This window comes from Lithobates pipiens, unplaced genomic scaffold, assembly GCF_037356315.1.
Source record: "Lithobates pipiens isolate NorthernLeopardFrog02 unplaced genomic scaffold, aLitPip1_a1.2 Scaffold_1, whole genome shotgun sequence".
NCBI classification, from domain to species: Eukaryota; Metazoa; Chordata; class Amphibia; order Anura; family Ranidae; genus Lithobates; species Lithobates pipiens.
The window spans coordinates 203,248,946-203,274,689 of record NW_027507685.1 but is presented as its reverse complement, the minus strand read 5'-3'; the positions used below and the strand labels follow the sequence as shown (position 1 = coordinate 203,274,689).

At 41.9% G+C, this 25,744-nt stretch overlaps 1 protein-coding gene across 3 annotated transcripts in view; it reads right to left on the bottom strand.

Annotated features, from left to right (window-relative positions):
* Positions 1 to 25,744, bottom strand: part of MAP4K1 (mitogen-activated protein kinase kinase kinase kinase 1) — a 250,064-nt gene that overhangs the window by 58,041 nt on the left and 166,279 nt on the right. For 2 of the 3 annotated variants that reach the window (XM_077480613.1, XM_077480595.1), the window contains 6 exons: positions 21,402 to 21,464; positions 20,112 to 20,193; positions 17,606 to 17,722; positions 15,919 to 15,994; positions 15,782 to 15,831; positions 3,553 to 3,605 (listed from right to left, as the gene is read on the bottom strand). In XM_077480613.1, coding sequence (XP_077336739.1) covers positions 3,553 to 3,605; positions 15,782 to 15,831; positions 15,919 to 15,994; positions 17,606 to 17,722; positions 20,112 to 20,193; positions 21,402 to 21,464 — 441 coding nt within the window. The remainder of the gene's footprint in view (positions 1 to 3,552; positions 3,606 to 15,781; positions 15,832 to 15,918; positions 15,995 to 17,605; positions 17,723 to 20,111; positions 20,194 to 21,401; positions 21,465 to 25,744) is intronic. The other variant, XM_077480604.1, reaches the window with a different exon arrangement.

The window sequence follows — 25,744 nt, the reverse complement described above, 5'->3', positions numbered from 1 at the left end:
TATCCGACAAAACGGTCCGATCGGACACATTCCGTCAGAATCTCCGACCGTGTGTACAAGGGCTTAGACCCTGGTTGGTAACATAACCAGGACAATATCAACTTCACTTTGTGATATGTGTGTAACAATGCCTTACAGTTGAGTATTTTATGTATGATATATTTGTTCAGACAACAGTATGACATGATTAGACATCGTTATCCTCTGTACCTATAGAATTGTAATCATGTGTGTCTGCACTTGTATGTTACAATCACAATAAAATTTGTTTTATTACAAAAATGACCAGTTGGGTATGATAGGGAAAACAAATTATGTGTAGGAAGGAAATAATTCAGGATTGAGCATCAAATTAAACACACATAAATATTTTTAAGATGTCTCTTTTATGAATTTACTGTATGTGAAATAATAAATGTTTTAAATAAAAAAAAGTATACTTTGCAAACCCTAATTAAGTTGTGCCTGAAAAGTGCCAGTGTCCATGCTGTCAATTACCATTTAATATTAGATAGGGTTGTGGTTCGATTAGTATAAGATGGCTTATCCAGCAGCACTGAATACTAATCATAAATACTTTCAACAGCAGTGGCGGCCGGTCCTTAAGGGGCGCAGGGTCACCGCCCCCTAGTTTGCATGTGGGACGCCGGACTAATGGCTATGAAGTCTAAACATTTTTTTTTTATAAGCACATGATTAGAGCCTAAGCTTCTAATTGGCTTGTAAAAGGTTGTCTTCATAGCACAGAGCACCCCGAACCCTCCCAATTGTGATACTAGCGAATCAATATTCCCATTGGTTTTCAGCTTCTCGTCCCGGCCAATCAGGACAGGAGACAGATCTAAAGAAGACCGGGTAGAAGCCAGGGAAGCCACAGCGATGTGACTGCTGGAGAGGTGAGAATGCTGACCTGGGGGGGGGGGGTTTTGCCGCCCCCCAAAAATGTTTAGCACTAGCCGCCACTGTTAAACAGCCAACAATCTTCCTTGTTGGATCCACTAACATGGCCAGATCTAAGGGAGTGCTGGGCTATGCTTCCCCAGATTTAAGTTGTGCTCCCCCACCCAGTCAGGCCACCCCATAGATGTTATGCCTGGCCACTGAGCTTCTTAGCCGACACCTCACACTCAGGTCCAGGATGAGGAGGGGGCAGCCTGAAACAGTAAAGTCTAGAAAGGAGAAGTGTCACAGAGGAGAGAGCTGGGAGGAGGTGTGGGCTGTGCTCTCCTCCAGGTGGAATATGACACTGGATCGCTATTACCTATTACCTACTTCCTACCCGCATGTGTTGTTGTATGAAAGAGTGCTGTGCTGACTGGAAGGGAGAGCACAGCTCAATCCCCGAACGCACTTCCTCCTGGCTCAGTAGTGGGTGTGGGGGGGCTGAGCTTACAGGGAAATTGTACACAATGTGGGGAATTGTACACAATAAAGGGGAGGAGAAAAATAATTTGTGTTTAGGATGTTTGTAGAGGGAGGGAGGGAGAGATGGGGGGGATTTGGGAGTTTGTGCTAGTAGGAGGAATGGGGGGGGGTTATGTGATAGGAGGGGTGTTTGGGGGGGGGGGGGGAATTGTGCTAGGATAGGGAATTGAGAGGAATTTGTGTGTGTGTGTGTGTGTGTTTGGGTGCTAAGAAGGGGATTGGGGTGGGGGATTTGTGTTGGGGGGGGATTTGTGTTTGGAGGGGGGATTGGGGGGATTTTTGTGCTGGGGTTGTGCTGGGTGGGGGCAGTGGGTTCATTTGGCTAGGGAGGGAGGGAGGAAGGTTTTGTGCTGAGAAGGGTAATTTGAAGGGGGTTGTGTTAGCAGGAGGGATTTAGGGGGGATTCATCCTAGAAGGGGGGAATTTGAGACAGGAGGGGGATTGGGAAGTGTTTTTGTGGGGGCAGGGGTTGTGCCAAGAAGGGGGATTGGGTTTGATTTGTGCTAGGAAGGGGGACTGGGGAGGTAGTTTTTTTTTTGCTGGGGATTGTACTAAGAGGGTGGGCTGGGGGTGATTTGGGTAGGGAGGGAGAATTGGTGCTGGGAAGAGTAATTTGCAGGTGGTTGTGCTAGCTGGAGGGATTTGGGAGAACTTGACCTAGGAGGGGGGATTGGAGGGACAGGATTTGTGCTGGGCGAGATGATGGGGGGATTGTCATCTTCCATCTAGGCACTAGGTGACCTTGCCCCAGCACTGTCCACACTACATACAGGGCACTCAACAGATCTCCTCCTCCCCACACAGCACTTAGCTGAGTTCAAACTCCCTTACAGACACAGCCTAAATCTGCACAGTGTATAGCTGGATGCTATGTTGCAGTTCAGACCTGTGAAATTCCCAGATCGGAATGGAGAAGCCAGCTACACACTGTGCAGAGCAATGCTGTGTCTGTAAAGGAATCTGATCTCAGCTATGTTCTGTGTGGGGGGGAAGAGGTCAGCTGAGTGCCCAGGCTGTGTGCAGTGTGGTGATGGGATTGCTCTGCCACCAGTAACCCTGTCCTCTTCTCTACTAACCCCTGTACACTGCCCTTCTGACAACTGTCCTCTGCTCTGCTGACCCCCTTTCTTCTGCCCCGATAACCTCTGTTCTCCATTATGCTGACCCATCACCTACTCTGTTGACCCCTGTCCTCTCCCCTACTGACCCCCTGTACAATCCACTGATGACCTCCCATCCTCTGCCCTGCTGACCTTGATAACCCACTCTACACTGCCCTACAAACTAATGGCCTCTGTACATAGCTCTACAAACTGCTGACCTTGCATCCTCTGCCCTCCTGACGTTTTTTTACGGCACCCCCATGTCAGACAGGCTAGATTCAGCCCTGTGTAGTAAAAGCATTTGTTCAAGCTAGTCCTTTTACGCTGTTGATAATTTGGGTTGCTAGGATATGTATATCAGGATAAAATGCAATAATACTTCTATGAGATGTATATACATATATTGGATGAAAATCTTCCTATATGCAGATTTTATTTAATGGTCTGGTTAAGCAACATTTAATGTTTGCTGTTAGAACATTACATAGGTATAATAACAGTAGGAGATAGATTAAGCACAACTTCGATGGTGTAATTAAATTGGGATCTGAATTATAATGGTTTTGATACATTCACGATATACAAGGGTGGAACATTGTGCCACTTAAATGTAAAGGTAGTGGCTTATATCGGACACCGCTGGAATATTGGCATATGATGTCTTTATATAATAAAATTGTGTTTGTATGAGAAGTGGCGTGGATCAGACCAATACATGCGAGAGCGAGCGGGTTAATTCCCAGGCACTCGGATGTGTATATAATGATGGGAGCTGCGCTGTGTGGCCACGTTCTCTGACGAATTGATGACGAAACTGGAGTTAACCCTGTATGAACTTTCCTTGTTGGATAATTTACTATCCACATTCTATCTATAAAGTGGACTTTTTATCACAATCTTAAAAATAGTGTGATTAGCGCTAATAATTTTTTGGTATTTGCTGTAACATATTTCTGGTTCAATTTTTTGTCTGTATTTTTGGTCCCCAGGAATTTAAAGAAAAAGTTGACCTTTCCTAACTTACCTTATGTATGGGGGTGGGCTTTGAGGTGCCTGAGGTCCCAATTCTGGGTCAGCCTTAAAGACAAAAGAGATAATGCTAAAGCAAATCAGAATGAACACCGCTCTGAACTATGATATCCAGGTAACGAATAGAAGGTAAAAATGGCACACCCAACTCCAGGTGCTCTAAATCTCAGGATGCCCTTCCTACATCCAAAACGAAAGCTTGAAGAAAAGCTTGAAGAAATCCAATGGAAAAGTCGGCACTACTGGATAATTCATCTGTGATCTTTATTATATCATACCAAGTTTAAAAAGACAGGCTGATGCATTTTGGCACAGCTGTGAACAAGGCTTGTGCCAAAATATGTCAGCATGTCTTTTTAAACTTGGTATGATATAATAAAGATCACAGATGAATTATCCAGTAGTGCCGGCTTTCCATGCGATTTCTCCATAAGGCTAAAGCAGCTGAAATCAGTCACTGTTCCAGTAGAAGTAATCTCCTAAGAAACTGATGCTCGTTTTCCTATTCTAATCTATATTAACCACTTCACCTCCAGAAGATTTACCTCCCTTCCTCCCCAGGCCATTTTTATGTGATACGGCACTGCGTTACTTTAACTGACAAATGCACAGTCTCTGTACCCAAACAAAATGTACGTCCTTTTTTTCCCACAAATAGAGCTTTCTTTTGCTGGTATTTGTTCACCTCTTCGATTTCAATTTTTTGAGCTAGAAACAAAGAACGACCAACAATTTTGAAAAAATATTTTCTGCTTCCGGCTATAAAACCTATCCAATTAAAAAAAAAATAATCAACTTTCTCCATCAATATATCTAGGTAATTCTGCACAGAGTAGCCATCCTGTAGCAGTAAATCTATGGGGCAGTTGGGAAGTGGTTAAAGGAATGGAAAAACATTTTTCCTAATTTTAAATGGTCTGCCCACATGAAACCAGTGGACAATGGTGGGCTAGATCGTGTGTTGGGCTTCTTTATTTTTGGGCAAAGATCTACCAATGTAAAGAAATTTACACCACTCCTCTACCTTCTGACCAGTTTCACAATCATATGTAATTTTATTTCCCAGGAATGGATTGAGCAGTGTGAACATATGTAAGAGAATGTACTCCTGTTTACCACAAATAAAGAAGATATTCTGTATCCTGGTTTTGTTGCAATTTTTCTCTTGTGAAATTGTAAAAAAAGATAACTCAGATAGGGTTCCTAGGTCTGCAGATCCAGTGTTTAAAGTGCATGCTACCTTCTCTAAACATAGGAAGGATAAAAGTTATTTCAGATAGCATGGAGAAGGGTTAGAACAGCTTTCTTCTGGTATCACCAATGAAGAAGTTTCCGTCCTTCATGCCCTAGCAACACACCCTGCCACACTGTGAAGCACAAGGTTTCACTGAAATAGGAAATTGGGGAGAAATCATCCCAGGAGGGACATAAATGTAGCATGGAGCTGGTTATCTTACAGAAGACACTCTGCAACATTGTTGCAGCGAGACTGCTTCCCTCTAGTGCCAGCTAAGACTCTGTGTCATCACATTCTGCCAGCAGAGTTTTTACCACCAGAGAGTAAAGCATACCTAGAATTGTAGTCCCAGGACTCAAGTTTCACATTCAGATTGAACTATATAGAACTACAAGAGCCAGCCTGCTCTGGGGTAAAAGAGTAGTGATTTCAGGCATCCACAGCCAGTTTGGACATCCAGCCTGTAACAGAGGGATCCCAGGTGCGTAACCAAATCTACTTAAGCAGCTCCTGCGGGGGTAGCTCCACATCAAATACAACAAAACTGACAAATTCTGACCTTTCCTACACTACAAAAAATGTATTTTTATTTCTGTTTATGCCTCCGTTTTCCTTCTCATCTCTTGGCACAGGGACAGGAAGTGAGGAACAGCAATACAAATTTGACAGAGGTGCAGACCTTTCCTGACTGTATGCCGCAAAGTCTTTTACCTCTTTTGGTCTAATGAGGACCTCCAAGTCAAAAGATAGCTGACATCCATCAATATGTGGTGGGTTGTGAGGTATAGTGGGTGCAAACATGATGGAAGTCATTGGGCGTAGTCAGCATAGTCGGAGGCAGAGGAACAGGATCAGGAACCAGAAGGGATGTCAGCCGGGCAAAGTCTTTCACACATCAGAGATTCTCCAGATACGTTGACCAAGGTGTAGGCAGGAAAGGAATGAACAAGGCAGTTTAAATAGCCAGAAAGGGCTGACTATAGGCGGGACCGACAAGCAGATGATGATAACTAGGTAAAACACTAGTGAAACACAAATTTAGCCCAGCAGTTTCTGGGCCACCTTTTTAAATGATACCAAACAGTCCTTAATGTGGTCATCCGGTAGCATCTGCGATAAAAAGTCACCCACACAGATTCTACCCTCATTACCACTGAGAACAGTGGTAATTTTTCTTCTCTCTCTGAGGGCTCCTGTCCCTCCGTGAGACACCTGCTCTCCACAGTAGGCACAACCACCAGCACTTGATCCCCAGGTTTAGACTCTCTGACCCTGGCAGATCGGTTGGCAGCCCTACTTTGGGTCCTCACTAATGGTATATGCCTACGTTTAAACACTTTGCGATTCTTGGCTACCCTGTAGCATAGAGCATGAGTCCCACAAATTTGAGGGGAGCGCATATCTTCCCCAGGATGCTGTGGCTCACCACTCAACGGTGTGACCTGTTCCCTGGCAGGGATCACAGTGGAGTCCTTCCTCTGAGCACCAAGGAAATCATCTTGTGAGCCCTCAAGATATGACTAGTCAGGCTCAGAGAGAGAACTCTCCGTCTCCAATCCTGCAAACACACATCTGACACATTTCTTGATGGTTTACCTGGTTTACCTCCTGCAACACAGTATTAAACACTTTACATGGGGGTTTATTTCACCCCTGAACTTTTGAAATTTTGTTCACACAAGTCCCAAAATATGGGGCAGTCACGCCCAATTAGAAAATCATGAGGTAACCCCAGGATCACCCCAACTCTGTGTAGTAGTTCCTAAGGTTGTGGACAAGGTTACTTGAGCCATTGGATAGTCCTTGACAACCCCATGTACGGAGACCATTCCATTCTCTCAAGTGGGCTTAGATTGTTCATGGTAGCCAGCTGCAAAAGCAAACATAGAGCCATTATCACGTACCTGGTAGCAGAGCCTGATAGGACGAGGAAGGCCTCTCTTACACTTCTTACTCAGGGCCCTGATAGAGTAGACAGGAGGCGCAGGAGTACAGAGTCACACGAGTGCCTGGAAGTCTTGATAGATGCAGGGTGGGTGTCCTCGCTGGGCAGGAGAAGTCATCAGATGGCTTCAGCAAGTAGGCAGGCAGCCGGTGCTGGTGACAACAGGCAGGGTAGCAGGGTCAGCAGGCTGAGCCATACACAGATGGGAATATTCGGGTACAGGTCACAGACAGGAACGTGGTCAGAAGGCAAGCTGGGTCTGGAACTGATCAGTGTAACTGGAGCCAAAGGAGCAGACAGAAGAGGGTTCAGTGGACTAACCGAGATCGATGCAGGTGGAGTTCAGAGAATGGTCAAGACAAGCCGGGTTGATAACTGGAAGCAGGATACAGGTTCACAGGATAACAGATACACAGGAGGCTGAAGACAATGCAGCATTGATTCTGAGCAATGACTGGGTTTAAATAGACTGTTTGGCGCCAGCATCTGTCACGGGTGCACACGGTGGCTGGGGGGCGCGACGGCTCTTGTGTGCAGATGAGTTTGCGAATGCACACATTTATTAGCCAGTGCCCAATTCTTACGAGCATGAAAGGGAATCGGTTTTAGCTTGTGCACAGGAGTTCTTTCAGCGACATTATTCCGTTTGCTGGCATTTGCATCCTGACATTGCCCCCTCCCAATGGGCAGCCTCTGGATGCCCAACTAAGCTAGTTTCTTTGGATGATTGCAACTGAATGCTTGGATAAGTCTCTTAGCATGGTATATTGCTCTCAGGTTCCCAAGAATTCTCCTCAGGTCTGTACCCTTTGCACTTGACTCTGTCTTTTCCTGCAATCAATGATTGCCTTTACTTCATATTCCTCTTCACCATTCCCCATTACTGGTTCAGGAGGACCACTATTTCATTCAGGAAATGGGTCCGGCACCGCAGTCTTCAGTAAAGTTATATGAAAGACAGGGTGGATTTTAGGAGAATCTGGTAACACCAACTCATAGGCAACATCATCGATTCTTTTCTTCACTGTAAATGGTCCCACATTTTTAGGACCTAATTTCCTAGAGGGGCAGGCTAATTTTAAATTTGTTGTGGCCAACCATACCCACTAACCAGGATCAGATCTCCCCACCTCTTCTTGTGCCTTAGCCATAGTTTCTTGTAGCAGCTGATTATTAGAGCTGAAGAAGTTCACTGTATCTTGAACAGCTGGAATTGAAAATTCAGGAGCTGTGGTGGTCAGGAATGAAGGGTGAAACCCATAGTTGTCAAGAAACAGATTGTTTAATGGAAAAATGTTCAGAATTGTTATATGCAAACTCAGCTAATGGTAACAGTGACACCCAATCATACTGTGAAAACAAAGAGAAGCATCGCAAATAGTTTGACAAAAGGAAGAAAATAAATTGTTTGGAACTTTAAATGAGGTAATAGGGGCCGTTCACATCCCCTCCTCCATCCTGATTTAGTATTTTGTCAAACTAAATAATCAGGGATGGAGGAACGCGGTAGCACTAACATTTGATTTTATTTATTTATTTTTATAATTTTTCATTTTTGATTCTTTTTGTTATGAACTTTGACTGTTAGTGTGTAGAAACTATTAATTGGAGACTACACTTTTTTATTTTATATTTATTATTTTTTGCTAGTCCGCTGACTTCATTGTATGTGCGCATTGGCGGTGTCGGGCGCTGTCGGTGTTGTGGCTGTGCTCGTCCCTGTCATGACCCGGGGTTGCGACGTGCACTAGGGATCTCCCCCCGCCCTGTTCTGACGTGGGGTGGGTGGGGTTTCCTCCACTGCTCGTTGACGTCATGCTTCCGGCACCGGATAAGTGACGTCCTTTTGGCGTGCTTGTTCTGGCTGCCGGGTTAACCATCTCTGACCATTTGGGGGCTGGGTTTGGAGCGTGCGGCTGTCTAGCTTGGTCTGTACGGCTGGCAGCTGTGTGACGCCTTCCCGGCCCCCTTGGATTTCGGATGCATGACGTTGGGGGTGGGTCTATGGCGGCGCCATCCCATGGGCTTCCCCCTGTGCAGGATCTCACCCTTTGGATTTCCCTCCTTCACTCCCCATTTGCAACAACATGATCTATGGCTTCTTTGCCCTTACTCATATAGCACGAGGTAATTATTTATTTATTTTTATTTTTTTATTATTTTTCTTTCACAACACCTCTTTCCTCTTCCACTCAAATTTCCCACTCCTTCCCTCTCAGTTCACACTTTTATAAATTTTTCACACACATTTTAACACACATTCTCTATAGGTCCCCCCATGAGGGCCACCCCACTTCCAATACTCAACTTTTGCTACATCCCTTACCCCAACCTGCTAGGGGGGTGGTTTATGCGTTTTGGTTGTCGCCCTGGCCGTGCTTCCTCAGCCCCGGTCCGTGGCACTTTTGGGTCGGCCCGACTCTCGTTGTACTGTGCCGCCTCTGTGCAGATATATATGTAAGTCTGTGGGTCGAATGTGCATCTGTGGGGGGTTCTCCATGTCTGTACATTTGTTCATTTTATTTTTAAAAAAATGTAAAAAATGTTTTCCTAAAAAATGGTTGTTTATTTTATTTTATTTTATTCATAGGCTACCACTACGATGTTGCTCCTGACGAGTGGCTATAAGGTCACGAAACGCGTAGAGCTTTCAACTGCCGTTTTATGTATACAATTGTCAACAAAGCATGAACATTCCTTTTTGATTTTTGTCCTTTTAATTTTATGGTTTTTCTCTAAATGACGCTTTAATGTGTCATGTATTTATATATAATCTGTGTTTATTGAATACTCAGCTCTTCACATGTTTACTATTAAGTCCTTGTTGGAATGTGTATACATTGATGAAATAGAAAATACTAATTTATGATTGTGCAATAACATGTAAATATATGATTACTTGTACTTATTAAAAACTTGTTTTTTACCAAATTTTATGCTTCTGCTCCCGTGTGCCTCATACAAAGTCCAGCCTGTTGCTCTTTTCTTTTTTAAATCGCAAATACTGTTCCAATGTCAGATCGGTCCTTTCAGTTTGACCATTGGTCTGTGGGTGGTATGCTGAGGAGAATGACAGCTCGATCTTCAGGATTTCACACAAAGCTCTCCAAAATTTAGATGTAAACTGAACCCCGCAATCTGACACAATATTGGCAGGAAGTCCATGCAATCTCACCATTTCTTTTGTAAAGATTTGTGCCATCTCCAAAGCTGATGGTGTACCACTCATGGGTACAAAATGTCCCATCTTCGATAAACAGTCCAGGACCACAAAGATAGCCGTGTGGCCTTCGGATTGAGGGAGTTCAACAGTGAAGTCTATTGAAATAATTTTTCAAGGTTTATCCGGAATCAGCAGAGGTTTCAGCAGACCCCAAGATTTAGTCCTGCTAGTCTTGTTTCTGATACATGTAAGGCAGGTCTCAACATTCTTTTTGCCATCTTCCTTTAGGCAGGGCCCCCAAAAGGTACACTGCAGGAGTTCGTAAATTTTACCCTAATGCCATAACAGTCCATCCTTTACTTGCAGCATCATCCCTGAAGATGGCGAGATTCCAATAAATGCTTGCTTGATCTGTAAAAATAGGTCTCCCTGCAATAGAAGAAAATTCCCAGAAGATAGGATGGTATCTAGCAGAGCAGGTTCTTTTTAATCACCAAACAAGCGGGAAAGAGCATCCGGTTTTGCGTTCTTTGACCCTGGCCTGTAAGTTATATGAGAAGAAAATCTCAAGAAAAATAATGCCCACCTGGCCTGCCGTGGTTTCAGGCATCTTGCGGCTCGCAAATATTCCAGATTCTTGTGGTCTGTGTATATTAAGATCGGATGAGCTCCCCTTCTAACAGGTATCTTCATTCTTCAAGAGCAGCATTAATCGCCAAGAGTTCACGGTCTTCAACGTCATAGTTCTTTTCTGCAGGTGACAGCTTGCGTGAGAAGAAAGCAACGGGGTGTAGTATGATCTTGGCCCCTTGACGTTGGGACAGAATCGTCCCTATGGCTGTTTCTGAAGCATCTACTTCCAGGACGTACGGTAGAGCAGGGTGTGGGTGACAGAGTATAGGTGCAGAAGTAAAGAGTCCATTCAAAGATTCAAATGCAGACTGCGCCTCTGAAGTCCAATGGAACCGCTGGCATTGTCTTGTCAGTTGAGTAACAGGGGAAATTATTTCAGAGAATCCCTTGATAAACTTTCTATAAAAATTTGCAAAATGGCAGAAACCTTCTGGGAGTCCATCTTTATGCCTTTTGTGGAAAGGATTAGACCCAGGAACTGGATACCCTTGCGCACAAACTCACATTTTTCGGGTTTTGCATATAGGCCATGCTGTCTGAGTTAGACCAAAACATTTCTGACATATCCTTGATGGGCCTCCAAGGTAGCAAAAAAATATTAGAATGTCATCTAGATACATAATGAAGAATAAATCCAGGTAATCCCGGAAAATGTCAGTGATAACGTGATGAAATGTTGCCGGGGCACTGCAAGGCCTGAAGGGCATTACTAAGCATTGAAAGTGGCCAAATCGGGTGCAAAATGCAGTCTTCCGTTCCTCACCCTCACGAATACGCACCAAATTGTATGCCCCACGTAGGTCTAATTTTGTGAAAACGATAGCAGAACAGAGTATCTGAAAAAGCTCTGGTACTCCACAGGTTGTCTTCCTCTGATGTCAGTTGCATCCAGAAAGTATTCACAGCAGTTCACTTTTTCCACATTTTGTTATGTTACAGCCTTATTCCAAAATGGATTAAATTCATTATTTTCCTTAAAATTCTACAATCAATACCCCATAATAACAACATGAAAGAAGTTTGTTTAAAATCTTAGCAAATTTATTAAGAATAAATGAAAAAAACACATGTACATAAGTATTCACAGCCTTTGCCATGACACTCAAAATTGAGCTTAAGTGCATCCTGTTTCCACTGATCATCCTTGAGATATTTCTACATCAGTGTCGGTGCATCTATAAGGGCGCATGGGCACCGCCCCCTCTCTCCAGCCTCCCCCTCTATCACCAATAGATTCATGCATTGCATGAATCTATCCATAGCCACCGCTGCCACCCCATATTCAGATGCCCAGCCAGGTTTTTTCAACCTCACCTACTATGTAACTATGTACTGTATTTATTGGCGTATAACACACACTTTTTTCCCCTTAAAATCAGGGGAAAATCGCGGGTGTGTGATATACGCTGATCCTCTGCGATTTCCGCATGATTTTCGGGCTCTGGGCGGCTTTCAGCCGCCTTCGGCCCTTCTCGGCCCCTAAACCGCCGAGAAGGGCCGAGGCGGCCGAAAGCTGCCGAGAAGGTCAGAAAGCCGCCGAGTACGGCCGAAAGCCGCCGAGTACGGCCGAGGCGGCCGAAAGCCGCAGAGAAGGTCCGAGAGTGGCCAAAAGCCGCCAAGAACTTCCGGGCGCCGCTGAGATACACAGGACATCTCGGCGGCGCCATAAGCTGAAATCACTGATGCACAAGGCTACGACAGACAAGCTGCATGACAAGGCTGCATGATGGACAGGCTGCATGACAAGGCTGCAGTGACGGACAGGCTGCATGACAAGGCTGCAATGACGGACAGGCTGCATGACAAGGCTGCAAATGACACTGACAAGACTTCAGATGGACACTGATGAGGCTGCATTGATGGGCATTTAAATGTAAGTTTTTTTCCCTTAAATTTCCCTCCTAAAAGTTTTTTCCTTAAAATTCCCTCCTAAACTTGGGGTGCGTGTTATACGCCGGCGTGTGTTATACGCCGATAAATACGGTACTATCTTTAGAAAGTACAGGCTGGCAACCTGATAGCATCTCCATAGAAAACATTTATTTGAGCATTACAGCAATAACATCAGCCAAAAACTGACGCGTTTCGGCCTTAGGCCTTCATCAAAAGCATGCTTTTGATGAAGGCCTGAGGCCAAAGCACATCAGTTTTGGGTGATGTTATTGCTGTAATGCTCAAATAAATGTTTTATATGGAGACGCTATCAAGTTGCCAGCCTGTACTTTCTAAAGATAGTACATAGTTACATAGTAGGCGAGGTTGAAAAAAAGATACCAAGTCCATCAAATCCAACCTATGTGTGTGATTTTATGTCAGTATTACCTTGTATATCCCTGTATGTTGTGGTCGTACAGGTGCTTTTTTAATAGTTTTTTTAAATTATCGATGCTCCCCGCTGAAACTACTGTCTGTGGAAGAGAATTCCACATCCTTACAGTAAAGAACCCTGTACGCAGTTTAAGGTTAAACCGCTTTTCTTGTAATTTTAGTGAACAGCCACGTGTCTTATTAAATTCCCTTTCGTAGAAAAAATTCCCTTTCGCGGAAAAAAATCAACTTGATTGAAGTCCACCTGTGGTAAACTCTGTTGATTGAACATGATTTGGAAAGGCACACACATGTCTATATAAGGTCCCACAGTTAACAGTGCATGTCAGAGAACAAACCAAGCCATGAAGTCAGAGGAATTGCCTGTAGACCCCCCCCGAGACAGGATTGTATCGAGGCACAGATCTGGGGGAACGGTACAGAAAAATTTCTGCAGCATTGAAGGTCCCAATGAGCACAGTGGCCTCCATCATCCGTAAATGGAAGAAGTTTGGAACCACCAGGACTCTTCCTAGAGCGGGCCGCCCGGCCACACTGAGTGATCAGGGGAGAAGGGCCTTAGTCAGGGAGGTGACCAAGAACCCCTTGGTCACTCTGACAGAGCTCCAGTGTTTCTCAGTGGAGATAGGAGAGCCTTTGAGTAGAACAACCATCACTGCAGCACTCCACCAATTAGGCCTGTATGGTAGAGTGGCCAGATAGAAGCCACTCCTCAGTAAAAGGCACATGATAGCCCGTCTGAAGTTTGCCAAAAGGCACCTGAAGGACTGTCAGACCATGAAAAACGAAATTCCCTGGTCTGATGAAACAAAGATTGAACTCTTTGGCCTGAATGGTAAGTGTCATGTCTGGAGGAAACAAGGCACCACTCATTACCTGGCCAATACCATCCCTACAGTGAAGCATGGTGGTGGCAGCATCAGCCTCTGGGGATATTATTCAGCGGCAGGAATTGGGAGACTAGTCAGGATTGAGTTATCCTTGATGAAAACGTGCTTCAGAGCACTCTGGAGCTCAGACTGGAGCTAAGGTTCATCTTCCAACAGGACAACGACCCTAAGCACACAGCCAAGATAACTGGAGTGGCTATGGGACAACTCTGAATGTCCTTGAGTGGCACACCCGTAGAGTCTAGACTTGAACTTGATTGAACATCTCTGTAGAGATCTGAAAATGGCTGTGCACTGACTCTCCCCATCCAACCTGATGGAGCTTGAGAGATCCTGCAAAGAAGAATGGGAGAAACTGCCCAAAAATAGGTGTGCCAAGCTTGTAGCTTTATACTCAAAAAGACCTAAGTCTTTAATTAGTGCCAATGATGCTTCAACAAAGTATTGAGCACAGGCTGTGATTACTTATGTACATGTGATTTTTTTTCTTTCTTTTTTTTATAAATATGCAAAGATTTCAAACAAATTTCTTTCGCATTGTCATTATGGTTTATTGTTTGTATAATTTTGATTAACACAATATAACATTTAATTAATTTTGAAATAAGGCTGTAACATAACAAAATGTGGAAAAAGTGAAGCGCTGTGAATACTTTCCGAAAGCACTATATTTCGCTCCTAATGGGTTCTAATCTCAAAGTGTCTCTCCGCTATTAAAGGGGTTGTAAAGGTTCGTATTTTATTTTCTAAATAGGTTCCTTTAAGCTAGTGCATTGTTGGTTCACTTTCCTTTTCTTTCGATTTCCCTTCTAAATGTTTTTTTTTCTTTGTTTTCTTTGTCTGAATTTCTCACTTCCCGTTCCTCCTCAGTAAACTGTTCTGGCTGACTAAACACCACTCGGATGATGGTGTGAAGTTTACTGAGGAGAAACAGAAAATGAGAAATTCATACAAAGAAAAAAAACATTTAGAAGGGAAATCGAAGAAAAAGGTAAGTGAACCAACAATGCACTAGCTTAAAAGAACCTATTTAGAAAATAAAAAACAAACCTTTACAACCACTTTAAAGAGCTTGTAAAGGTTCATTTATTTTTATTTTTTAAATAACATGTACTTACCTCCATTGTGCACCTCGTTTTGCACAGAGTGGCTCGATCCTCCTGTTCTGGGGTCCCACGGCAGCTCTTTCGGCGGCTACTTGCAATAGCTAACCCCCTCAGGAAGCTCTCTCCCAAGGGGGTTACCTTGCGGCACGCTCCTGTACCATGTACTCTGCGTCCATAGACACAGAGTGTATGTCTCAGTCCGGCCCCCCTGCGGCCAGGTCATTTTGATTTGATTGACAGCAGCGCGAGCCAATGGCTATCAATCTATTCAATGAAGAGCCGAGAAGCAAGCACGTTCTCGACACAGGACTTTTCGAGGGCTCAGGTAAGTAAACAGGGGGTTGGGGGGGCCCAGTAAGCATTGGATGTTATTTCACCTTAATGCATAGGATGCATTGAGGTGAAAAAACAGGAACATTTACAATCCCTTTAAGTCTCACTAAAGGGCAAAACAGGTCAGAGAACGACAGCCTGTGAAGTGTTTCTGGCAACGTGAGCTTAATAAAGTTGTAAAGGCATTACAACTTTACAAAAAAAATTTTTTTTTTTCACTAACATTTGGGAGCTGCTGGGGCCCAGAGTGAGCTCCTACCCGCGACTGGCTTCACTAGGGATGGTGGAGCAGTGTCAGAGGGGGATTCTGTGCAAACACTGAATAGATGAGTGCCCTTTGTTTACAGAAGCCCATGGGGACTTAAATTGCAACCTACTGTGTTCAACAGTATACAGTATGAGGATGCAAAGGTCAATTTTATGCCTCATAACTTCATGAAATGCAGAACAATCATATCTAAACACTATGTAGTTGCATGAGACTTGACATGAGGCAAATTATCCAATGCTGAGACACAGCAAATATTATCCAATGCTACAAAAACTCCCAGAAAATGCTGAAGAACTAGGGTTAGCATAGTTAAATTACCCTTGCTACTCTTGGTTCTTCCTTTCGTGTCTTGTTCTTTAGCTGGTGCACTAAAGGAGAAAAAAAGGGTAAAAAAAAAAAATCCACAGACAATACACACACATCTCTCCTCCCCATCTGTGACCACTGCTACTCACACTGAATGTCTGAGGATGAACGGTTGGCTTTGGGGTTGCGTTTTTTGGAGAGGATGCGAGAGAATGCTGAAAAGAGCTGTGAGACATCAAATGTTTTATTAATCAGGTCGTTTTAAAAGTAAGAAAATGAATTGCTGATGATAACTCCTACTGCCATGGAGTCCATCAGGAAAGGAAAATTACGGTAAGTATTTGATAGGAACATCCATGGTAGCATAAGTTTGGAAACTAACTAGCCCAAAAAACAAGGGATGTTTAAAAAGTAGGGTTTAAATCATGACACACACTAAACACTTCCCATTATTAAAAATTGATGGGAATGTCTCTACTATTTGCTCTTACATGAGTAAATGGTCCACACAAAAAAATAATTCAGTTTTTGTTAGTCTCTGAATGAACTAGCATCTCCTTGGGTGGTAAGGCCTTGAAATCAAACCAAATGCCTGAAAAAATATACAAGAATGAGCCTCTCATACGGGGAGGAACTGCAATCTCTGGCATAGATATTGTACCAAGGATATCCTAACGTCAATATCAGAAGTAGCCAACATATGATTCAGCTTACCATTATGGGTAAAAAATAATGAAATATTAATTGGGGATGGAGCGGAGCTGAATATAGCAAAGAGCTACTAAGTTGATAGAAAAGGATGAAACAAAACTCAAGACCATGGGTTTAGATATTGAGAAAATATAATTCTTTATTCATGCTAAAGCAGTGTCCCTGGAAACCTCCCAAAAAAGTCTATATATACACACTCACTTTCTGATTATCACTCAAGATAGTTGCCAACTGCTTGTGTCCCGCACAGCAATACCTACTGTATGTGCGACTTAGTAAATGGCCTGGGAACTGTCAATGGGATGTACTGTAGGTGTCTCTTACATTCTGACTTTCAGAAAAGAATTAAATGCAAAGGCTTTTCATGAGGCTTCTTGAGCTTGCTCAGGATGGGCAATGAAACTGAAGGTGTGGCTCTTTGTCGCGATTTAATGCCAGTAAAAATATTGGTTTATAGAGTTGTGTTTTTGCACAACTTTTTCCCTTTGGGTTCATATTTAATTAAAGTGGTTGTAAACCCTAGTCATGAAATTTGAACTAAGCACATATATCTGTAATGTTTACTTGTCTCTCTCAAAGCTCCAAGTGTCATTTCTCTCTGGTGCTTTGTTCCACGGTTATCGGCATGAGTCACTTCAGAGAAGTTCTCCCGACACGTGAGAAAAAAATTGTGTCTGGGAGGGAGTTAACAACACAGGCTGTCTATTCAGAATACAGCACTGCATGTTCCTTCGCTCCTCTGCCTATGTGATTTACTTCTCACAGATCCATAAGGATTTTAGCACAAATCTGCACTTTTGAAGGGTTGTAGTGAAGAAATGACTGCTAATAAAGAAGCAAAACATACGTAGAAGGATTTGTTTCATCTCTGTGTATTATCTGGGGCTGTTCACTTCACTGGGTATATGTAAGTGTTTACAAGCACTTTAAGCTGGGCAATCTGTTACTGACTGTTTATATAGTACTGGGCTTGTTTGTCATTTAAAGAAGTTTGGATCTTGCTATGCAGTGAGCGGGGTGGACATAGCATATATCTAGAGCAGGGGTCTCCAAACTTTTCAGTATACAAAAAATAGTTTTATAAATTAAATTAAATGATTCATTAATTCCACAAAAAGACCTTACCTCTGTGTCATCCTCTTCGGGGTTTGAGTTTTCGCTGTGTTTTTCTGGGTTTCTTAACTTCTCTAGTAATTCTTGTGTTAGAAAAGGACAGAGCCCTGTCTGAGCAACAAATTGGTGCTGTGGAAAGTCAGAGGAAAGTTAAAAAAAAGAAGACAGACAAAGAGCAATAGACAAAGGACAACTCACATGAAGGTCTATGAAGTAGAAATGTTTGTAGGGGGGAGGTAACCATATAGGTAATAAGGGGTTCATGTACAGTGCAAGAAAAAAAATAAGTTGGCCAAAACATCACAGATTAGAACAAAAATAAAGATTGCTATGGGCAAAAGGAACCTTTTTTTATTTGCCTCATTTATAGTTACATAGTTAGTCAGGTTGAAAAAAGACACAAGTCCATCTAGTTCAACCACAAAAAAAAAAATAATAATATCATACAATCCCATATACCCAATTCTATACCCACAGTTGATCCAGAGGAAGGCAAAAAACCCCAGCAGAGCATGATCCAATTTGCTAAAGCAGGGGAAAAAATTCCTTCCTGATTCCCCGAGAGGCAATCGGATTTTCCCCGGATCAACTTTACCTATAAATGTTAGTACCCAGTTATATTATGTACACTTAGGAAATAATCCAGGCCCTTCTTAAAGCAATCTACTGAACTGGCCAGAACCACCTCTGCAGGGAGTCTATTCCACACTTTCACAGCTCTTACTGTGAAGAAACCTTTCCGTATTTGGAGATGAAATCTCTTTTCCTCTAGACGTAAAGAGTGCCCCCTTGTTGACTGTAAAGTGAATAACTCGAAACCAAGTTCACTATATGGACCCCTTATATATTTGTACATGTTGATCATATCCCCCCTTAATCTCCTCTTATCAAGAGTGAATAAATTCAGTTCCTCTAATCTTTCCTCATAGCGGAGTTCCTCCATGCCTCTTATCAGTTTGGTTGCCCTTCTCTGCACTTTCTCCAGTTCCCCAATATATTTTTTGGAGAACTGGTGCCCAAAACTGAACTGCATATTCCAGATGAGGTCTTACTAATGATTTGAACAGGGGCAAAATGATATCTCTCTCTGGAGTCCATACCTCTCTTAATACAGGAAAGGACTTTGCTTGCTTTGGAAACCGCAGCTTGGCATTGCATGTTATTATTGAGCTTATGATCTACCAAAACCCCCAGATCCTTCTCCACTATGTATTCCCCCAGTTGTACTCCCCCTAAAATGTATGATGCATGCATATTCTTAGCTCCCAAGTGCATAACTTTACATTTCTTAACATTAAACCTCATCTGCCGCATTGAGGTCAGCTTGTAAATTGGAGACATCCTGTAAGGACGTTATTCCACTGCATAGCTTGGTGTCATCTGCAAAGACGGAAATGTTACTTTTGATCCCAGACCCAATATCATTTATAAAGATATTAAAAAGTAAGGGTCCCAGCACTGAACCTTGGGGTAGACCACTGATAACCTTAGACCATTCAGAGTAAGAATCATTAACCACTACTTTTTGAATTCTGTCTTTTACTCTCTGAATTCTGTCTTTTATAATGGAGGCGCAAATAACAGTGTTGAAAAGAGTATAAGCTGGGCCTCAGAATTCTCTTTGTTGGCTATAGGAGTCAATCATTTTTTTTTACTTCATTGTTCAGGGAGATTATAAAATTAAATCAAGAACATTTTAGGTAAATATGAGCAACAGGGGCAGTTTTTTTTCAGCCACTGCATCAATCTAAGCTTGCAGAAGCCATAAAATTATGTTTATGAAAAAAAATCAGACCATTCGCATATATCTCCAAATTGTAAAAAGGTAGGTCAATGCCCCAACCAGTTTCGTCTTAAGAAGTACACAATGCTAGAATTCCTGGGTTTCATTCTGAATATGGCAGAAGTCTGAAGAAAAATTATCTACGAGAAGCCTATGATCTGCAAGATTGGCAAACCTGGTTTCTCACAGCTTTCAAATGTTCCATCAATACTCTGCAAAATACCCGGATATACACATTAATTCAGATAATAAAGTATATGTTGCTTTTTTCTCTTCTAGATTTAATCTGTTAACATTCATGTTGTCTTGGTGAATGATATATCTATTTTGGAACACTGGATCTGGATACTTAATAACGGCTTTGATGCACTTCTGCATATTCTGATGGAAAAAGAGAACACCTACTATGTTCATGTTCATGTCATAACATTATTTATTTTCTGAATATTAATAAATGTAATTTAAACGTAAAGAGTTCAGTACCTACTTAGAGCCTAGAAATACATTTTGAAAAGACTTGAACTTGAAGATTAATAAACTACAACATGTAAGTCATTCCCCAACCCCCATACTATTCCTAAAGCTTCCCATATGTGAGTAAAAACCACAATAGTTTTTATCCCTTCCCTTTTTATTATTTTAAAATCAGGACTATGCAGCAGGACACTTCAAAAGGATTGTAATGTTTTTCATCGCTATGGTCCAGTCTGGTATAGAGCATTCTAGAGGACTTACTGTCAGCATCTTGGAGGCACTTGGTCTCTTCTTGGGGTTTTTAGTCAATGCTATTTTGATAAAGTTGTGGAAAGCTGGGGACCTAAAAGGACATAACCAGAGAGGAGAACACACAATAAAACCCAGACCGATGGTCGTTTGACATAGCTGCATTATTTGGACACACAAGACACTGGATACTTTGAAGGTCTTTATTAAAGCAAAGCCCTAAGAAAAAATCGAAATAGGCGTATGAAATATGGATATGTTTTACTCACTAAAGGACTTGCATCTCTGTGCATTCAGGCCTGAGATTTGCACAGCTCTGCCAGAAGTACAGCCAGGTGGGTGACACAACTTAGTCTGTTACCAATTAGAAATAGATGGTGTGTCACCTCTGCGCTACAAGCCTGCTGATTGGACAATGTGGGAGCAGCAGAGTTTGATGAGGTTATCTGCCTTCCCTTTCCTCTCTGAGAATTGCTGAACAGGGTATTAAAGAGCCTTAAATCAACTTAAGGACAAGTTGCATTTACAAAAATACATTAAAAAAGTTATTAAACCCTCAGTGTTTTAAGCACTTTCAGCAGCTAATTAAATCACTTAAGCCGACTTATACACTAGTATAATTTTACTAAAAACTGTTCATGTTAAAAACATTCATTCAATTCTCTAATCAAAGCATTTGTTTTTCATGTGGTTTTCATTGGGAAGCCCATTCATTCCAAAACTGAATGTAAAAAGCAAATTAAATCTTAAAGTACATTTAAACGACATTCATTAAGAGAACTTTTGTCCAAATGTTTAAGTGTTCATCCAAAAACTACTAGTGTATGGCCAGCTTAAGTGAGCATGTAGTTTCTTTATCTTTTCATCCTTTCCTACATTTGAGTTGAAGCTGATAACATGATCACTATCCTGGGTTTCCTGTTTTAGGGGGGCTCCTTTGTCTTGCAGAATCCTATGGAGCCATTCTTGTATGCAGCGCAGGGACTAAAGTTGTGTCTCCCTACACTGTGTGCATCAATGGAAACAGAGCCCTGTAGCTTAGGATGGCAAGGCACTCCCCTGGACCTCCCTTCTCTAAGCGAATAGACTGTCTGCTGACTGCACTGTCCACAGTTAACCCTTTCTTGTGAAGACCAAAAATTCAGGGAAGTAGCACTAATGTTAACAAAAAATTTACTAGAGAATGTTGAGTTTATTATTCTAAATGCTATTAAAAAAAGCTGAGGGTTTATTACTACTTTAATGATTCATCAATTTGTGTGGATATTTTATATCTGCCTGGAGTTTTGCTTTAGTGCTCACCATTTTGACTTGTCCTTCAGTTTAGGGGGTTGGTAGCCACTTTTAGACATCAGAAAGAGAACCCTGGATGGAGAGAGGAAGGCAGGCATGAGAAACAGAGGCAGAGACCATCTTAGAAATGAATTGCGAAAGGGATGGAGACCATAAACACAATCGGGCTAAATGCTAAAATTAAAATATATGTTCTATGAGTGTGCATATTGAAAAGGCCAAAGGAGCAAAACGCGTAAACAGGAACAATCTCTATTCTATATATGCCTAATCCTACTATCCACAAAACTTGCAGTAAGCATTCAAGTGAAAAAGGGAATTATCAAAATAATTAAATACAAAGGGGAACTGGTCATATGTTTTACAATAGAGCCATCTACATTTTGCTGCTATTTAAAAAATATTTTAAATGTATTTATTATTTGGATTGTGGGAGGAAACTGGAGAACCCAGATAAAAAAAATACAAAAACAAAAAAAGAGGAATATACAGACAGTGTCCCCCAATGGGATTAGAACCCGGGACATTGCAAAGAAAGCATGTTGTCTATTGGTTTAGTAGGATCCTTTATACATAGACATTGTCAAATTTGTACATTCTGAGCAACATGCAAGATATACCTGCAAGAAATGTATTTGTTAGGGCCTGTGCCAATTCTGATGCAGGCCTTTGTTCACATCAGAAACATTTCTTCCCCATATGTCAACAAGAATGCAAAAGCAGTTTAAGAACCACAGTCAGTCAATGGGCATTTGGGCTTGTGCCAGTGGAGACAGTTTAACATAAGATTTAGATGCTTTTGATGTCATTCAAAATTCTTTGCAAATCGCAAAAAAAAGTGCCAATCAAAGAAATTATATTTAGCCCAAGCTAAATAAAATAAAGTAGTTGTTCCAAGTTGCAGCAATCTCACACTTCAGTGCTATAAAATATGACTCATATATAGTGTATACAGCTGCACTAGGTTAAAAACCAGTGATTATATACCAAATATTAAACACTAAATAGTGCATCTATTTAACATAACTTTGCTCTCAATGCATATAAAAAAAGTGAAAAAGAAATAAAAATAAAGCAAACAAAAACATATAAACAAAAGGTATCCATAAAGTGTTCATTGCATTATATGATATTTCATGCTTTATAAAGTGCTCCTTATATTCTTCTGTGTAAACAAACACCCAAGTGCCACCACCTTTGACACAGAAAACTCATCGGTGGACCATGACCCTATTCACAATATGGGTCATATAGCTCTTTTCCCCTTTAATGGAAGAGGGTCCTGGGTCAGCAGCTCAATCTTTACCTCCTACAGTCTCCACGCAAGAAAATAAACTTGCATGGTGTAAAATCTTCAATTTACTTAAAATTACACTCTAAAACCATAAAAATGCTCACTCACAATTCATTGGTACACAGCCTTGCACCAGGATAACAACGCTTAATCACACATAGCAGTAACTCCGCTGGTCCAAAAAACAATCCACAGCATGAGTGGTGCTTTTGTCACATAGATATCTCTCACTACAGTTTGCATCAGTGGGATAACATCTCTTCTTGTCCAGCCTGCCCCGACACGGCATTTTGTTGTGCTGACGTCTTTAGGGGGCATAACAGGGTAGTGCAGGAAGGGAGTGGAGACTGTAGGAGGTAAAGATTGAGCTGCTGATCCAGGACCCCATTCCCTTAAAGGGGAAAAGTGCTATATAAACCATATTGTGAATAGGGTCATGGTCATCCAGTGAGTGTTCTGTGCCAAAGGTGGTGGCACTTGGGAGTTTGTTTGCACAGAAGAATATAAGAAAGACTTTATGAAGCCTAAAATATGACATAATGTGATGAATACTTTAGGGACACTTTTTTGTTTGCTTTATTTTTGTAAATTTTATTTTTCTATGCATTGATTATTGAGAGCACAGTTGTGTTAAATAGATGCACTAAATAGATGCATTAAATAGATGCAGTGCTTAATATTTGATATATAACGACAGTTCTTTTTACTTAGCACAGCTATATACAGTATACATATGAATCAATGACAGGTTCATTTAACCTGCAGTTGGCCTTTTTCTGATCTGCATGTGACCTGCTTCAAGTGGGTTTGGCATTCCCATCAACTTGCAACACTGGCCCTAAAGCAGGTTGACGCACATTAGAAGATCATACACAGGTCGAATGCACTTGTCAGTGAATTCTTAATGAATTGAGAAGTGTCCCGCCTATGGAATAGATTAAGCTGCAAATAACAGTTCAGAAGTCGGAGACTTGGTTGGTTGGTCAGTTTCTAAGTGAAACCTCTCCATGAGTATGTGATAGAGTTTTGTTATTACTGCTCTGTATAAATGTGGGATGTCTGTCATCCTTATAAACCAAGCCCTTAAGTGGAACAGTTTTCCAGTATGGTAGAAAACAAAATCAGTAATAAAATAAAAGGGATCTGGTTATCCAAGGACTTGTCAGCTACAACGTACTACATTTTTGCTTTTGGGTTTAGAGTTTTTGTTTAACCACTTCAGCCCCGGAAGGATTTGCCCCCTAATGACCAGGCCATTTTTTGCGATGCGGCACTGCGTCGCTTTAACTGACAATTGGTCGTGCGACGCTATACGTAAACATAATGTATGTCTTTTTTTCCCACAAATAGAGCTTTCTTTTGGTGGTATTTGATCACCTCTGCAGTTTTTTTGTGCTATAAACAAGAAAATACCGACTATTTTGAAAAAAAAAAAACAATTTTTTTGCTGTTTCCTGTAGTAAATAACCCCCAAAAAATGTAAAAAATAGGATTTTTATAACAGCTTACGTGTAAAATCCTTTTTTTGGAGTACATCACAGGACACAGAACACCATAGTAATTACTATGTGGGTTATAGGCCACCTTCAGGTGATGGACACTGGCACACCCTAAACAGGAAGCTGCCTCTCTATATAACCCCTCCCATATCGGGAACACCTCAGTTTATGTAGCAAAGCAATATACTTAAATCCCAAAAGAGGGGATCCAGTGATGTCCTCCAAGAAAAGGATTTTCCAGGTAAGCTGTTATAAAAATCCCATTTTCTTTATTGTACATCACGGGACACAGAGCACCATAGTAATTACTATGTGGGACGTCCAATAGCAATGCTATTTGAGGGGAGAAAGACACAACCCACAGGGCGCCAACAGACTTGAGGACCTATACTGCTGCCTGCAGCACACTGTACCCAAAGGCGATATCCTCATGCCCTTTTTTACATCCCCTTGATAAAATCTGGTGAAAGTATGGACTGCATACCAAGTTGCGCCCTTGCAGTTCTGAGCCATGTAGGCTTGCGATGCACTGCCTCAGAAGCACTAACTGCTCTAGTAGAGTGCGCTTTGACATGAAAAGGTGAAATCTTACCTTTTAACCATTAGGCCTGGATTATAACTTGCCAAATCCACTTAGCAATAGTGGATTTCAATGCTGCCTGTCCCTTCCCGGACCCTCTGGCAGCATAATAAAACATCAGTCTTTCAGACCTGAGCAGTCGTCTTTAAATAGACCTTGACTGCCCTCACTACATCAAGACAATGTAGTGAGTTCTCTACTCTAGAACCTGGTTTTGGAAAAACCCAACGGTAGGCCAATATCTTGGTTTAGGTGAAAGCCTAAAACCATCTTAATAATTAAATATGGCTTCTTTACAGGAAAGTGCAGCCAACTCCGATAACCTTTTGCAGAGGGTATAGCAACCCAAAACACTATTTCCCTCTCAGAAGGACCAAGGGAGTATGCTGTAACGGTTCAAAGGGCTGTTTTTTTCAATACCAACAAAAAACGAAGTTCAAGTCCCAAGGGTTCAAGGGTGGTCTAACTGGCGGAATAAGCTGCATTACCCCTTACCCTCTAAAAACCCCAGACCAAAGAATGCAAGCGGTATTTGAAATAAGACCGATAAAGCCGAGACTTGGCCCTTAATAGTACTCAAGGCCAGCTTCATTTGTACTTGTAGAAAAAACAAGAATTCTACCAAAGTTATATTCCCGAGGGTGGCAACCCTTGGATTCACACCAGGAAACATAAGCCCTCCAGAGTTTATATTATATAAAAATCTGGAAGCCGGCTTCATTAATGAAGGTAGAAAGCACTGACATGGAGAGACTATGTCTCTTTAGAACGTGGGCTTCAATAGCCAAACTGTCAAACTCAGAGTTTGTAAGCTAGGGTGGAATATCGGCCCCTGTCAGAATAGGTTTGGCCGTAGTGGAAGGAACCATGGATCCTCCACCATCATCTTTACAATATCTGCATACCAGGTCCTTCTGGGTCATGCTGGAGCTACAGTAATTTCCTGCTTTGTTTCCAGCTTGATCCTGCAAAGAAGCCG